General features: G+C 42.8%; 1 protein-coding gene across 1 annotated transcript in view; it reads left to right on the plus strand.

Moving 5' to 3' along the window:
* The window catches only part of FIRRM (FIGNL1 interacting regulator of recombination and mitosis), a 36,595-nt gene that overhangs the window by 21,519 nt on the left and 1,557 nt on the right, over nucleotides 1-13,519 (plus strand). The window contains exons 11-23 of the mRNA XM_081865815.1: nucleotides 347-495; nucleotides 1,847-1,976; nucleotides 2,673-2,859; nucleotides 4,144-4,226; nucleotides 4,759-4,810; nucleotides 5,876-5,965; nucleotides 6,802-6,987; nucleotides 7,801-7,923; nucleotides 8,700-8,795; nucleotides 9,960-10,073; nucleotides 10,791-10,895; nucleotides 11,769-11,849; nucleotides 12,522-12,641. Coding sequence (XP_081721941.1) covers nucleotides 347-495; nucleotides 1,847-1,976; nucleotides 2,673-2,859; nucleotides 4,144-4,226; nucleotides 4,759-4,810; nucleotides 5,876-5,965; nucleotides 6,802-6,987; nucleotides 7,801-7,923; nucleotides 8,700-8,795; nucleotides 9,960-10,073; nucleotides 10,791-10,895; nucleotides 11,769-11,849; nucleotides 12,522-12,641 — 1,516 coding nt within the window. The remainder of the gene's footprint in view (nucleotides 1-346; nucleotides 496-1,846; nucleotides 1,977-2,672; nucleotides 2,860-4,143; nucleotides 4,227-4,758; nucleotides 4,811-5,875; nucleotides 5,966-6,801; nucleotides 6,988-7,800; nucleotides 7,924-8,699; nucleotides 8,796-9,959; nucleotides 10,074-10,790; nucleotides 10,896-11,768; nucleotides 11,850-12,521; nucleotides 12,642-13,519) is intronic.

Below are 13,519 nucleotides of genomic sequence, written 5' to 3' on the forward strand. Positions count from 1 at the left end.
CACAGTGTCATAGAATCGTAGTGTTGGAAGGGACCCCGAGGGTCATCTAGTCCAACCCCCTGCAATTCAGGAATCTCCGCTAAAGCATTTGTGACAAGTGGCCATCCAACCTCTGCTTTAAAACCTCCAAGGAAGTAGAGTCCACAACCTCCAACCTAAGGGATGCTGTTCCCACTGTTGAACAGCTCTTAAATGAATGTCACTCCAATGCTATATGAGCATAATTAAAGTGTGCCTTGTCTTGGCTCCACAGAGTTTCTGTATTCTATTGAACCTTAGGAATCCATGTTTAGTGCTCTTCAGAGTACAAGTGATACATGAGGCATTCTGTATTCTTTCCTGACAGCAAATTTCCTCCAAGTCTTTATGCTCCAGCGATTTCTAAGTCTCATCAGGATGAAATAGCGAGGGAATTCCTTGTGACGCTGGACTCTCTCCTACCCCACCTGCTCTCTTTTAGGCCTTTCCTAGAAGTGGCGTTAAGTAATATTTCAGGTAAGCTTAAAGGCCCTGACGATGTTAGTACTCTCGCAGTAGAGAACTGGGTGGAGGATTCTGATGGGCCCTGCAAACCAGGCATTTCTTCCCACTAGTCGGCTGCAAGAATAATAAAATTCCACAGTAGCAATACTATACAGTATATCAATTTGTTTTGAAAATGCACAATCAGAACAAAGTTACTTATTAGTAACTCAGCTTTGTTCAGGTCATAAACATCATCGTTATTATTATTATTATTATTTTCATTTCATGGCTTTAGAATATTCTTACCATTCTAATTTTTAAAGCTTACCATATTTTTCGCCCTATAGGACGCGCTTTTCCCCTCAAAAAATGAAGGGGAAATGTGTGTGCGTCCTATGGGGCGAATGCAGGCTTTCGCTGAAGCCTGGAGAGTGAGAGGGGTCGGTGCGCACAGACCCCTCTCGCTCTCCAGGCTTCGCGGACCTCTCCGCAAGAGGGGGGAGCGCTCCCGCCGCTTGCGGAGAGGTGCCTGCATGCCGAAGCCTGCGCCCGCTGAGATCAGCGCGTCCAGGCTTCGCGGACCTCTCCGCAAGCGGCGGGAGCCAGCCCTGGGCTCCCACGGCTTGCAGAGAGCTGCCTGTTTGGGGACTGGGGTCGAGGGAAGCTCGGGCCTCCCCCGCCCCAGCCCCGCGCCTGGGGGGGGGAATAATTTCCCCCCCTTTATTTCCCCCCCAAAAAACTAGGTGCGCCTTATGGGACGGTGCGTCCTATAGGGCGAAAAATACGGTATATTTCTTTTTCATGTGTAAACTTTTGTATTCTTCTTAAAGGCTTAATTTCTCTTAGTAGCATTTTTATTTGTTTAGTTATAAGCCATTAACTTTTTGCAGGTGCCCCATAATACTTCTTTGGCACTTGTAAGAGATTGATCTTTTAGTGTGGCAGCACTCACTTCAGAACTCCCTGCCTGTTAACATCAGGCAGCTGCCTTCACTGTATTCTTCTTTGGCATCTGATAAAGACATTTTTGTTTAGGCAAATCTTTCCAAACATGTGTAGTGTTCCATATGTTATAATTCATTTTAGCTTATTGTTGGTTTTCATTCATTTTGAACAGTTGTTTTTAACTATTTTTACTGATAATGTTATTGTTTAATCCTTTTTGCAAACTGCTTTGAGGTTTGGTTACAATCAAGCAGTATATAAGCAATATATAAACGTTAAATAAATAAAACAGATAAAAATTACAAGCACAAATGAGTTTTAAGTACATGGTTGTTGATTTCTAGATTTATTCAGACATGAGAGCTCCATATAAAGCTTGCTTTAAAAGTTTTAACTTAAAAAAAGTTTTTTCTTTTTTAAAAAAATATGACTACAGATCTCTCTCCTGAGCTGCATTTTCCACAATGTCGTCTTCTGCTTTCTGTAATGGACAAGTTGCCATCCCAGCCCCAAGATGTGCAGGCTCTTTGGAACACTGGAAGTCAGTTACCAGAGGAGATTCCCAGGTACCGTATTTTTCGCTCTATAAGACGCACCAGACCACAAGACGCACCTAGTTTTTGGAGGAGGAAAACAAGAAAAAAAATATTCTGAATCTCAGAAGCCAGAACAACAAGAGGGATCGCTGCGCAGTGAAAGCAGCAATCCCTCTTACTGTTCTGGCTTCTGGGATAGCTGCGCAGCCTGCATTCACTCCATAAGACTCACACACATTTCCCCTTACTTTTTAGGAGGGAAAAAGTGAGTCTTATAGAGGAAAAAATACTGTAATTCATTGCTGCTGTAGTAGATCTATATTAATAGGTAAGCGTTTTTGTGATTAGCATACTTGATGTTGCCAAGCTGCATCCCCAGGTTGTTTTGAACATTTTTTATAAAAATATTTGTTGTATTGAATGAAGGGTTTAGTGAAGGTTAGCATGATTAATTCTAAATATAACTTCCTCAGTAATGTCAGTTGATTGTACAAAGATTCTGGAAAGCTCTTGCTAGATTTAAGATGCTTATTTCTGTTGGGCAAACATCATTGATTGTAGACTTTTGCAGCATCTGGAAATCTAGCAGTCAGTAGCATAAAATCCACCCAGCACAATTTAGGGCTGCACTGTCTCTCTATTATTTGTTTTAGTGATGCATGTTGGATTGCTGCAAAGAGTTAGCCTTAGGTAGGAGTAATCCTGATCTTCTCCATTTCTCTGCAGAGTCTCCTTGTTTGCAGTCCTCTTCCTCAGTCTTCAGCAGTGTCCTGGAGAGCTTTTTCTTCCTGTTAGTTTGCCAGCAGCAATGGGGACAGGGCAAGCTGAGGATCTTGTCACCTTTTACCACTATGTCTGTGTCCATTTGTGTGCCTTTATCACATCCCTCTCGGTTTCGCATTTCCATCTACTGGTAAGGAGAAGTATTGTACGACGAGCTCCATATGCTGACTTGGAGCAGCTGGTGGATTTTACAACCAAGCTTTCCAATATAAGTCATTCTTCTCCACTGCATGTCTTACCATATAATAAAATCTTAAGATGACCTCGATTTGTGTAGCTGCCACAGGCTAACTATAGAGGATCAGTCCAGGGTAGTCCATCTTTGCTGCCACTGCCATGGGGAGGGGGAGAAAGTCTCCCTTTGTCCATTCATTCTTCCACACCACTGCCTTAAGAGTCTCTACCCTGGAAATAAGAGAATGAGGGGTTTGTCCTCTCCACTTCTGGAAGTTCGAGCTGTGCGAAGGGGTGTGTTGGTGGTTGCACAGGGTCCTTCCACAGGGAGTGGAAGGGAGTTTGTTGAGGGGCAAAGGCAACTATCTGTAAACAAACAATAAATGCCCATAAAAATGGCGAATGTACTTTCTTTCCAAAATACGTTTTATCTTAAAACAAGTGTAAGCACAGTAATGTTACGATTGATTTTGACAGCTCAATGACTGAACTCTTTAGCAACGAAACGTCTTGATTACCAGAATAACGTTCGAGCACTGAACCACTGGTATATCACAAGTGGACTCTTTTTTACTGCGTTCGCAATTGTTTAAGATAAAACCAATTTTGGAAAGAAACTACTTTTGCCATTTTTATGGGTGCTTATTGTTTATGGGTGCTTATTGTTTATGGGTGCTTTTACCCACAGCGCAGGTGGCGCTGTGGGTAAAAGCCTCAGCGCCTAGGGCTTGCCGATCAAAAGGTTGGCGGTTTGAATCCCCGCGGCGGGGTGCGCTCCCGTTGCTCGGTCCCAGCGCCTGCCAACCTAGCAGTTCGAAAGCACCCCTGGGTGCAAGTAGATAAATAGGGACCGCTTACTAGCGGGAAGGTAAGCGGCGTTTCTGTGTGCTGCGCTGGCTCGCCAGATGCAGCTTTGTCACGCTGGCCACGTGACCCGGAAGTGTCTCCGAACAGCGCTGGCCCTCGGCCTCTTAAGTGAGATGGGCGCACAACCCTAGAGTCTGTCAAGACTGGCCCGTATGGGCAGGGGTACCTTTACCTTTTTATTGTTTATTCACAGATAGTTGCCTTGGCGATCTTATCTTGAGACAGAGTGCAGGTATACCAGATGGAGCTGTCCTTTGCCTCCATGGACAGCTTTGTTTTTTCTTGCTAGTTGGTGGGATGTCAATAAACAGCAGCCGTAACTTCTTTCTAAGCAACTTTTTGCCTGTGTATATGTGTTTCTGTTTTCTTTCAGGAATGCTCCCTGCTGGAGGCTGTACTTGGTTCCAACACAATCACTGCTCTCCTGGCTATGGACGTTTGGTGCTTCCTTGCCCGGTAAGAAAAAAAAAATCCTGAAACACAGGCAGATGTAACCTAAACTGCTAAGTTTTCCCATATTTATTTATTTTTGATACCACTTTATATTTTTAATAAAAATCTCAAAGCGGTTTACAGCATATTAAATCAATAAAACAACAGCTGGGCAATGTTCCTCTGGCCTCATGAGGAGCCTCTTTAGTAGGGCTGGGTGAATCTGGGCCCCGCCCCCTAGGCCAGGTGGAAAGGGCCTTGCAGGGAGCGGCCTGCACACTCACACCTTCAGCAAAAGGACAAGAAAAAAATATGATTAAATACAGATACCACTTTTTCTTCAAGAAAGTTAGAGTATCATACATGGCATTTTTTTCTCCTCACAGTAAACTTGTTAAGCTGAGAGAGAATGACTTGCAAGAGCTATGCTAATAGGTGCCATGACTAAACAGGGATTTGAACGCAGGCCTTCCCAGTTCAAGATCAACACAGACCAGCACCCCAAGGAGAGATTTGCTGCCTCACTTGTTCATCTTGCTCTTTTTTCTTCTTCCAGGTATGGAAGAGCGGACCTCTGTGCTCATCATGCATTTATAATAGCACATTTGGTAAGCAGAACGTGGTTTGTTTATAAGCAGAGGCATTTGAGCAGAGCAGAAAATGTAACATAGCACAACATGAATTTTACATAGCTGCAGATTATTATCCCAGGCCTCTTGAAAACTGTGGGAAAATCTGTTGTACTAAACAGGGGAAATGCTCAGTCCCCCCTTGATTTCCTGATGTGTTTGCATGATAAGGGCTAAATATTAGTTTTGTAATATAGCAGTATTTAGTCAAATTTAGTTTGAATTTAGTCAAAATGCAGTGAAGTTAGGGGATGATTATATAGTTCCTTCCTTCCTTTCTTTCTTTCTTTCTTTCTTTCTTTCTTTCTTTCTTTCTTTTGCCAGCTTGATTCTCTCATTATATATTTTGAAAAAACTCCACACCATGTCTTCAGCCAAACATGGATTCCAAGGAAATTTACATACAAAATTAATTAGCAACATTATTTTAAAATAAACAATAGCACAATAAAATCTGGGAATCATATCATATTTAATCATTTTAAACAAGCCTAAATATGTTCATGGTGCTTTCTTCAGGAGATGCTTGGTTGTTCAGCTTTGCTTCATTTTGAAAAGCATTTTTCTCTAGGTCTGATTACCTAGTGATGGGGGATTAATTTTTCATTTATTTTTACCTTCCTCTTTAGTATGTGGTTTGGCTCATTTGTTTGAGTTATCTGGATGGTTTTAACAAACAAATGCTGGCCTTGATAGGCCAGTCTAATATGGAGCCGCTTTGATTATTTCCTCATTTTAGGCTTGTTGTAACAGAATAATTTGTGTGGGACAGGCTACTCTGTGAAATAGTTTAGGAGGGACACACAGATGGGTGCAAATGGTATAATACAGACATCTGCCTGTGGTCAAGTGGAGAATCAGTAATGTTAAAAAGAAATATGTAAGTAACGTTGGACTTGCTGTTACCTAAAATAGGACCCAGTGTATGTGTAGCTATAGGTTCTGCATCAAAACTGTTTTCTTTTTAAAAAAACCAAACAAACATGCTTAGGTGTTGCTAGATTGTTAGAATTTTGTGAGCTAATAATTTCTTACCCTATTCAGATAAAAGCTTGTCCTGCAGAGCATTTTCAAGTTTCTCTGCTTGGAGTCCTGCTAAGGCGTCTGCTATTCCTGATGACTGCTGATCACCAGGCAAGTACTGCCAAAAATGTTATTTATTGATTCCGTTTGTATCCCATCTTTCCTTCAAGGAACTCAAGGTGGTAAGCACTTTTTGTTTAGTGAGGGAAGAGACATATGTTTCAACCTGCTTTGTTACAAGCGGAACAAATTTTGAGGGTTCATTCAAATATTACAGTCACCATAGGAAGGTGATCAAAGATGTTATTGTACGATTAGATTAGTCTTACCATCCAGAAAGTCTCCCTTTCAACTACTCCACTGAATGTGCAGCCCAGGCATTGAGAGTTTTCCCTCATGGTAAAAGGCTTACACAGGCTTTAACAGCCAGAGTATGACACTGGTGTTCTGTGAAAACATTTTGGCTGCATCTTGGTGAGAGCCGTACTATCTCAATTTAGCCCAAAGGAATCATTGTGTGGAGTCTTTTTGCAATTAAATCTCTCAGGAATCTCCCTCAGTACTAACCGAAGTTGTGCACCTGTCTGTCTGTTCTGTTATGGGTTATTTTATGGGTATTGTTAAGGTTTCTGTGAACCACCCAGAGACCTTTGGATATAGGGCAGTATAAAAAATTCAATAAATAATAATAATGATAATAAATATCTGTCTTGGAAAGAGAGTGGCTGAAGTCACATTCTGGGTTGGGGACTGGAGAAGCTGCTGGGATAGTTTCAGAGTCTAAGCCTTGCCTTTGAGAGGGAGAAATCCTTTCCTCTAGCCTGCCATCTTACTCTGTCATTGGACAGAAAGGATATTCTGTTTAGTTTATTATTTTCCTATATTTGTGAAATAGTTTATTGAACTCTCCTGTGCTCTTTTCTAATGTTGCCTTCATCTCCTTGCAGGTGAGGTTCACCCAACAATTTCCTTCAAGAGAAACAGAGAACCTGATATTGTGGCAGCATTTTTCTCTCCAGGCCCTGATCCCTCCCCTCAGGCAGCAAGTTGCTCTTGAGCTCTTTGTGGCCGGATTTGCACAATGTCAAGAGTGGCTGAGCAGCAAAAGGTCTCTGGAGGAACTTCCACAAGTGGTAAGGAAAGGCTTGAATGAATTACCGTATTTTTCGCTCTATAAGACGCACCAGACCACAAGACGCACCTAGTTTTTGGAGGAGGAAAACAAGAAAAAAAATATTCTGAATCTCAGATGCCAGAACAGCAAGAGGGATCGCTGCGCAGTGAAAGCAGCAATCCCTCTTGCTGTTCTGGCTTCTGGGATAGCTGCGCAGCCTGCATTCGTTCCATAAGATGCACACACATTTCCCCTTACTTTTTAGGAGGGAAAAAGTGAGTCTTATAGAGCAAAAAATACGGTACTTGCGGATGAAAAACTCTGGTGAGGATTTTCTTGTCCTCTTTGGTTCTATTGTTCTGTTATGGGAATACCCACAAGTAAGCCCAACTTTTTGCTTCGTTGTGCTAATAGTATGATTTCAGAGCGATAATAACTTTTTGTACCGGATCTATCAATAGTTTGCATGACTGGGATCAAGTGTTGGTGCAAAGGATGCAGGACTTCAGATTCCTGAGCTTCAGGACTTGCACTTTAAAGAGAGAATGCATGTATTTTTTTCTTGCCTTTGTAGTTGCAGACAGAAGCCTGAAAGTGGACACACTTTTTCTGTTAAAACAAGGGTGATTAACCTGTGGCTCTCTAGATGTTGCTGGACTAAAGCTCCCACCACTGCAAACTACTGGTTAGTTGAGGTTGACAGGCACTTCTGGAGAGACACAGGGTAGTCGTCCCTGTGCCTAAATGCTTGCAGATCTGGGTGGTGTTTCTAGTGATCAGAGATACAACTAGAAGTGTTCCTAGCCCCTCACAGCTCGCTCTTCTCTGTTAGAACACTGCTCTCTCTGCCTTGTTGACCTTGTGCCAAACTGCTGGGAAGTCACTAGAGGTGGGACAGCAAACAGCACTTGTTGGAATTGTTGGTCAGTTCTTGGTAGTTCTTCCTGCCACACAGGTAAGTAAATTCTCTCATTTCCCACTTCCTGCTGCTGCATCTAGTTCTCTGTTCTCCACAAGTCCAATAATATGTCAGAACAGAGATAGCTGCAGTTTTCCTGCTCTTGTGGGAGGGCTATAATAGGAGAAAGCAGAATTCCAGGAGAGAGAAGAAGAAGACCTTGTTTTGTTACAGGAGCATCCTGTTGCATCCAAATATGCATCTTTCTTGCCATACAAATGACAGCATTTAAGGTGTTGCTGACTCTTGCAATAGTACTAGTTCCATTATATGCCAAAAGAGGGAGGGGGTGCTCTATTTTTGCCTTGTACCATATAGCCATAGAAACAGGCAAAGAAGTGTTTCCGCTTTAATATACAGGGTGAATTTAATAATACGTCAGTGCAATATGAATTGCAGTTAACACTTGCGAATCATATGTGAGACTTTTGGTACCTACAGTCACCAAACATTGTGCTCTACTCTCATCTGGCAAAGACCCCAAAAGGGAACTGGACTAGGAGGCAGCAGTTTGTGGTAGTTTGTATCAGTCCTCTTATTTAGATGAAGCTGACTTCACACTTTCCGTCTGTGAGAGGAGTGCACCTTCTGTCAGTTTGAGTTTGAGTAGATCAACAATGCTTCCTTCCTTAGCCAGACAGCCTTTCATGCTGCTGTCACAGAGGCAGGGCATAGCAAAATCATTAAACATTCACTTTGCAGTTTAGCTAGTTCAGCTAGCCAGAAATGGAGGACGCTGTGAGGCTATAATATGCTCTTTTTGTCCAATGAAGGTCTCCAGTCTGCCTTCTCTGCAGCAGACCTATAGCTTGGTGCTTCGACTCATGCAGTTCTTCATCCAAATATTAGAGCCTCAGCTGCTAATTCAGGTAAGAAATAGTGTGATGAGCAGACTTGCCTGGCATACACAGATGGATGTCTAGCAAGGTAGTTTTCAAAGCTGATTGCTGCTAGTTATGACAGGTGTATCCATCATCATTTTTCTACCAGAGAATGATCCTGGTAAGCATAAGCCACAGTAGTACAACAATGTCATGATCCTAGTTCCTGGCTATTTAGAAACCCTAGCCCTCAAGAAGCTGTGCTACAGTTTGCTTCATAGGGTGTAATTATTAAGTTACAGCTGGTTTGCAACATATTCACAAAACAACCTCCTGCATCTTCACTCACAGATGTTCACAGTACAGTGAGAGGGAGGAAGTGTGTTTTGCCCCCCCTACACCATTTTAAGGGCCTTCAAACAGAGTGTATTATATTTGGAGGCGCACACCTCTTGCCCAGGCCAATGCAGCCACAACACCACTGGCCTGAATGTTCCCCACTTCCATCCTTTATTGGCCTGTCCATTGTCAAGGCTAGTCATGACTGCTAGCAACCAGAATTTGAAGTGTATTTGCCAATCTAGTTGAGGTTGAGCATACAGTTATACCTTGGGTTGCAGACGCTTCAGGTTGCGTGTCACCGGGTTGCGCACCGCACCGAACCTGGAAGTACCGGAACAGGTTACTTCCGGGTTTTGGCGCATGTGCAGAAGCACTAAATCGCGCTTTGCACATGCACCGAATTGCGACCCGCACGTGCGCAGATGCAGCGCTGCGGGTTGCGAACTTGCCTCCCGCATGGATCACGTTTGCAACCCGAGTGTCCTCTGTATTTAGCACCTGTGCATACACAATGCTACTCTGGTGAGGGTTGACGGATTTGGGAGAAGCAAACGGTGCCAGGAGCCTTCAGGGTTGGTCAGTGGAATAGAATTTCCTGACCATACTTAAAATCACAAGCTTTCCTGTGCCACTACTACGCTGATTGTTTAATCTATTATTTCTGTTATGAAAGGTTGCTGTGCTTCTTTTGCATGCAGGCCAGGTTATGTGAATTGTCACTTCATGTTCTTGCATTTTAAACCCCTCTAAACCTTACTCCACCAATGTGTGTATAGCTGCATGTGCATGCACTGGATGAAATGGACCAAAATACTTTATAACATAATCTTCAAATGTGACAACACTATTCATTGTTTTTTCTTCCTGCAGATACTTACACTGCAAACTTCCCTCCTTCAACATAATCCCCCAGATCATGTTCTCACTGCAATCTTAGATTTTCTCTCTTCGATGGGGGTTCCCATCATTCCACCAGAATTCCAGGTAAATTCACTAGAACAAGATTCTGTTCTTTCATTAACCTTCTGCAGGTGTCGTTTACTGTTTTTCAGTAGTGGCCACTGAGTAGCTAAGGCCCAAAGTACATTAATCATAAGAATGTCAAGTTCCTATTACTTTTTAGAAACCCTGTGTGGGAAGCCTACATGGGTAATGAAAGGTACAGGGACTCCTTGATAGTTACCTAGGGGTAGAAAGATATCACTATTACATTATCCCTGGACTTGGTGGTGTTCTTGCCCCTGAGTTTATTTTAGCTTGGAAATGCATTTTTACTTGGAATTTTTCCATTTTAAAGACACTTTCTTGACTCTTGTTGAATGGCAGTGGGTCAGTGTGACAACAGGACTTGGCATGTTGTGGGACGTTTTGCTGGTTTGATTTGGAGGGCTGGGCATGTCTATTTGTCGGCAGAGTCCAGACGAATAGTCAAAACCAACAAAAAATATTTGGGTATCTTAAGAGACTGACACATGTATTATGGCTTAAGTGCTTGTTTTCTATCTGATGCATATGCTGTAATAAAATTGTTAGTCTGTAAATTGCTGCAAGATTCTTAAGATACGTTTTGTCAGTAAAGGCTGCCATGAGCTTTTCATTATTGTCATTCTGGGTTGTATTTAATTATGATTCCCAGGAAATTATGAGAGGAGGTGAATATATAGGCTTAAAATACAAATAACTTCATTATTCACTTGTTAGGAGCAGATTTTATCCAAGCTGTCCTACCTGTTTTCTTCTTTGCTGGCCAGCAGTAACTGGTTGATTCATCAGCATGCCATAGAGGCATTCACACAGTTTGCACAGGTAAGATGAAATCCAGCTGTGCTTTCCAGTTTGGGGGAGAAATGCACATGATTCCACTAAAATTAATCAGTTTTAAGCTCACTCTTAACACTCTTGATTTCTCTAAAGGGCTCGATCCAGCTAAGTTTGGTTACAGGTACAGTGGTGCCTCGCAAGACGAAATTAATCCGTTCCATGAGGCTCTTCGTATAGCGGTTTTTTCGTCTTGCGAAGCAAGCCCATTGACAGCTTAGGGGATTAGCGCTATTAGCGGTTTAGCGGCTTTTAGCGGATCAGCTGATAAGCGGCTTAGGGCTTAGGAAAGGGGGGGGGAGGGAAAAAACCCCGCAGGAACTCGCAAGACATTTTCGTCTTGCGAAGCAAGACCATAGGGAAATTCATCTTGCGAAGCGCCTCCAAAACGGAAAACCCGTTCATCTAGCGGGTTTTTCGTCTTGCGAGGTATTCGTCTTGCGGGGCACCACTGTAGTTTTTTCTGGATCTGTAGATGTTTGTGTTATTAAAGAGAAGAGAAAAGCAGCTGAAGAAGGAATTGCGTAAATTCTACTGATTGGTATTTTAGTTGTAATTTTAGCTCTGCTTTCATAAAATACTTGGGTACCGGGAAAGACTAGGGCTTAGATTTTTAAAATAACTGTAACATTAAATAAGATATAAGGGTTGACAAACAGAGCAGAAAGATTTGGGAGTACCTGACTTTGAACAATAAACTGCATGCTCTTTTGTTGTTAGTTCTAAGTGCCGAACATTTCCAGTTGTTCAGCAGAAATTCCACAAGACTGCTTGATTCTTGTGTTAACATAACCAGGCTGTGGTGGGCATCAACCCTCTTCTCTCCTATTTGTTTTTCTGTTGTTGTTTTTTCATATTAAGGAGACAAGCCATGAAGCTATACTTTCCCAGTGCCTTAATTCCGAAGAAATTAAAAGCAAAGTTGTTGGCTTCCTATCAAAGGTATTTCTTAAAATATAAAATGGATGATATACTGCTGGTGCCAGATTTTCCATTTTGAAATTTAATGTTTCCTGAACAAATTATGCACATTGATAATACAGAGCTATACAGTGGAACCTTGGGTTACATTAACTTTGGGTAACGTAACTTTGGGGTTGCGAACACGGCAACCCCGGCAGTGTATACTTTCGGGTTTCGCCACATGCGCAGAAGTGATCTATCGTGCCGCATGCATGCGCAGAAGCGGCTCCTCATGTTGTGGACTTTTTGGGGTACGTACAGACGCCCGGAACGAATTAAGTTCCTATCTGGAGGATCCACTGTATTGAGCCTTTATCGAACCAAAAGGCATAACCTGAAACGAAGATATGCAGACAACATAACCTTGTACATGTACCAAAAGATGGACTTTTGTTTATTTACACAAGTAAGGACTCTTAAATCACTTCTTTGTGGTCTCTGCAGTCATACCTGTGCTTATTTATTTGAAATATTTAGATCACATCTTTCAGCCTAACGGGCCTTCTTTAAGGCAGCCAATAATCTCTAACTAAGGGAAAACTGCACTTGTAATGTTAGAAACAGTTTTCTTCCAAACTCTTGACAGTAGTAGCAGCAGCAACTATGAATTTAACTGCATAGTTAGGTTATTTCTGCTGTCTTTTCTCTCAGACCCGCCTTGTAGAGGAGACAGCGGAAGCAAGAGCAGAACTAATGAAAGAGGAAAATGTTCGTCTTAAGTGCCATTTGCGAGAAGCCACAGCAGACAGACAAAGGAGCCTGACCTCGGAGGTATGTTGCGGAATTGGGAATGCATGTCGTAGTGATTCCTGCTATCATTTTCACACAGTTCAAGATGGTGCTAAATTTGTGCCAGCAAATTTAGGGCTAAGACACACATTTTTGTTGTTAACCTGAGCAAGTCTGTGCGCTCATGAGAATACATTTATTGTGTGAACTATATCATGTGACAGTCGTGTCACATGATCACAGCACTTTATAGGAATTGCTGCTTCCTATCTGTTTTTTCCAGTTCATACAGTTTGCATGTGAATGTTTACCCAGAGGCAGTCACTAGTCAGGCAAACAAAAATACTAGTTTGGGGTCTATTAGTCCTCATTTTATATCCTGGTCTGTAGCTTTTAAGGGACGCGGGTGGCGCTGTGGGTTAAACCACAGAGACTAGGACTTGCCGATCAGAAGGTCGGCGGTTCGAATCCCTGCGATGGGGTGAGCTCTGGTTGCTCGGTCCCAGCTCCTGCCCACCTAGCAGTTTGAAAGCATGTCAAAGTGCAAGTAGATAAATAGGTACCGCTCCGGCGGGAAGGTAAACGGCGTTTCCATGCGCTGCTCTGGTTCGGCTGCTCAGCGGCTTAGTCATGCTGGCCACATGACCCGGAAGCTGTACGCCGGCTCCCTTGGCCAATAAAGTGAGATGAGCGCCGCAGCCCCAGAGTCGGTCACGACTGGATCTAATGGGCAGGGGTCCCTTTACCTTTATGTAGCTTTTGCTATAAGGAAGAAAGGGGTGGACTCCTGGCTGAAGGAGGGAAGATAGCACCTGGTAATCATTCTCATCAGTTGAGGAAAGGCATTATGGAACATATGGGCTCCCAGTTCAGACAGTGACACTTTATCCTGATATTAGGAAGTGAGGATAGTTCTGCAT

Source organism: Podarcis erhardii (genome assembly GCF_964252035.2).
Source record: "Podarcis erhardii genome assembly, chromosome: 6".
NCBI classification, from domain to species: Eukaryota; Metazoa; Chordata; class Lepidosauria; order Squamata; family Lacertidae; genus Podarcis; species Podarcis erhardii.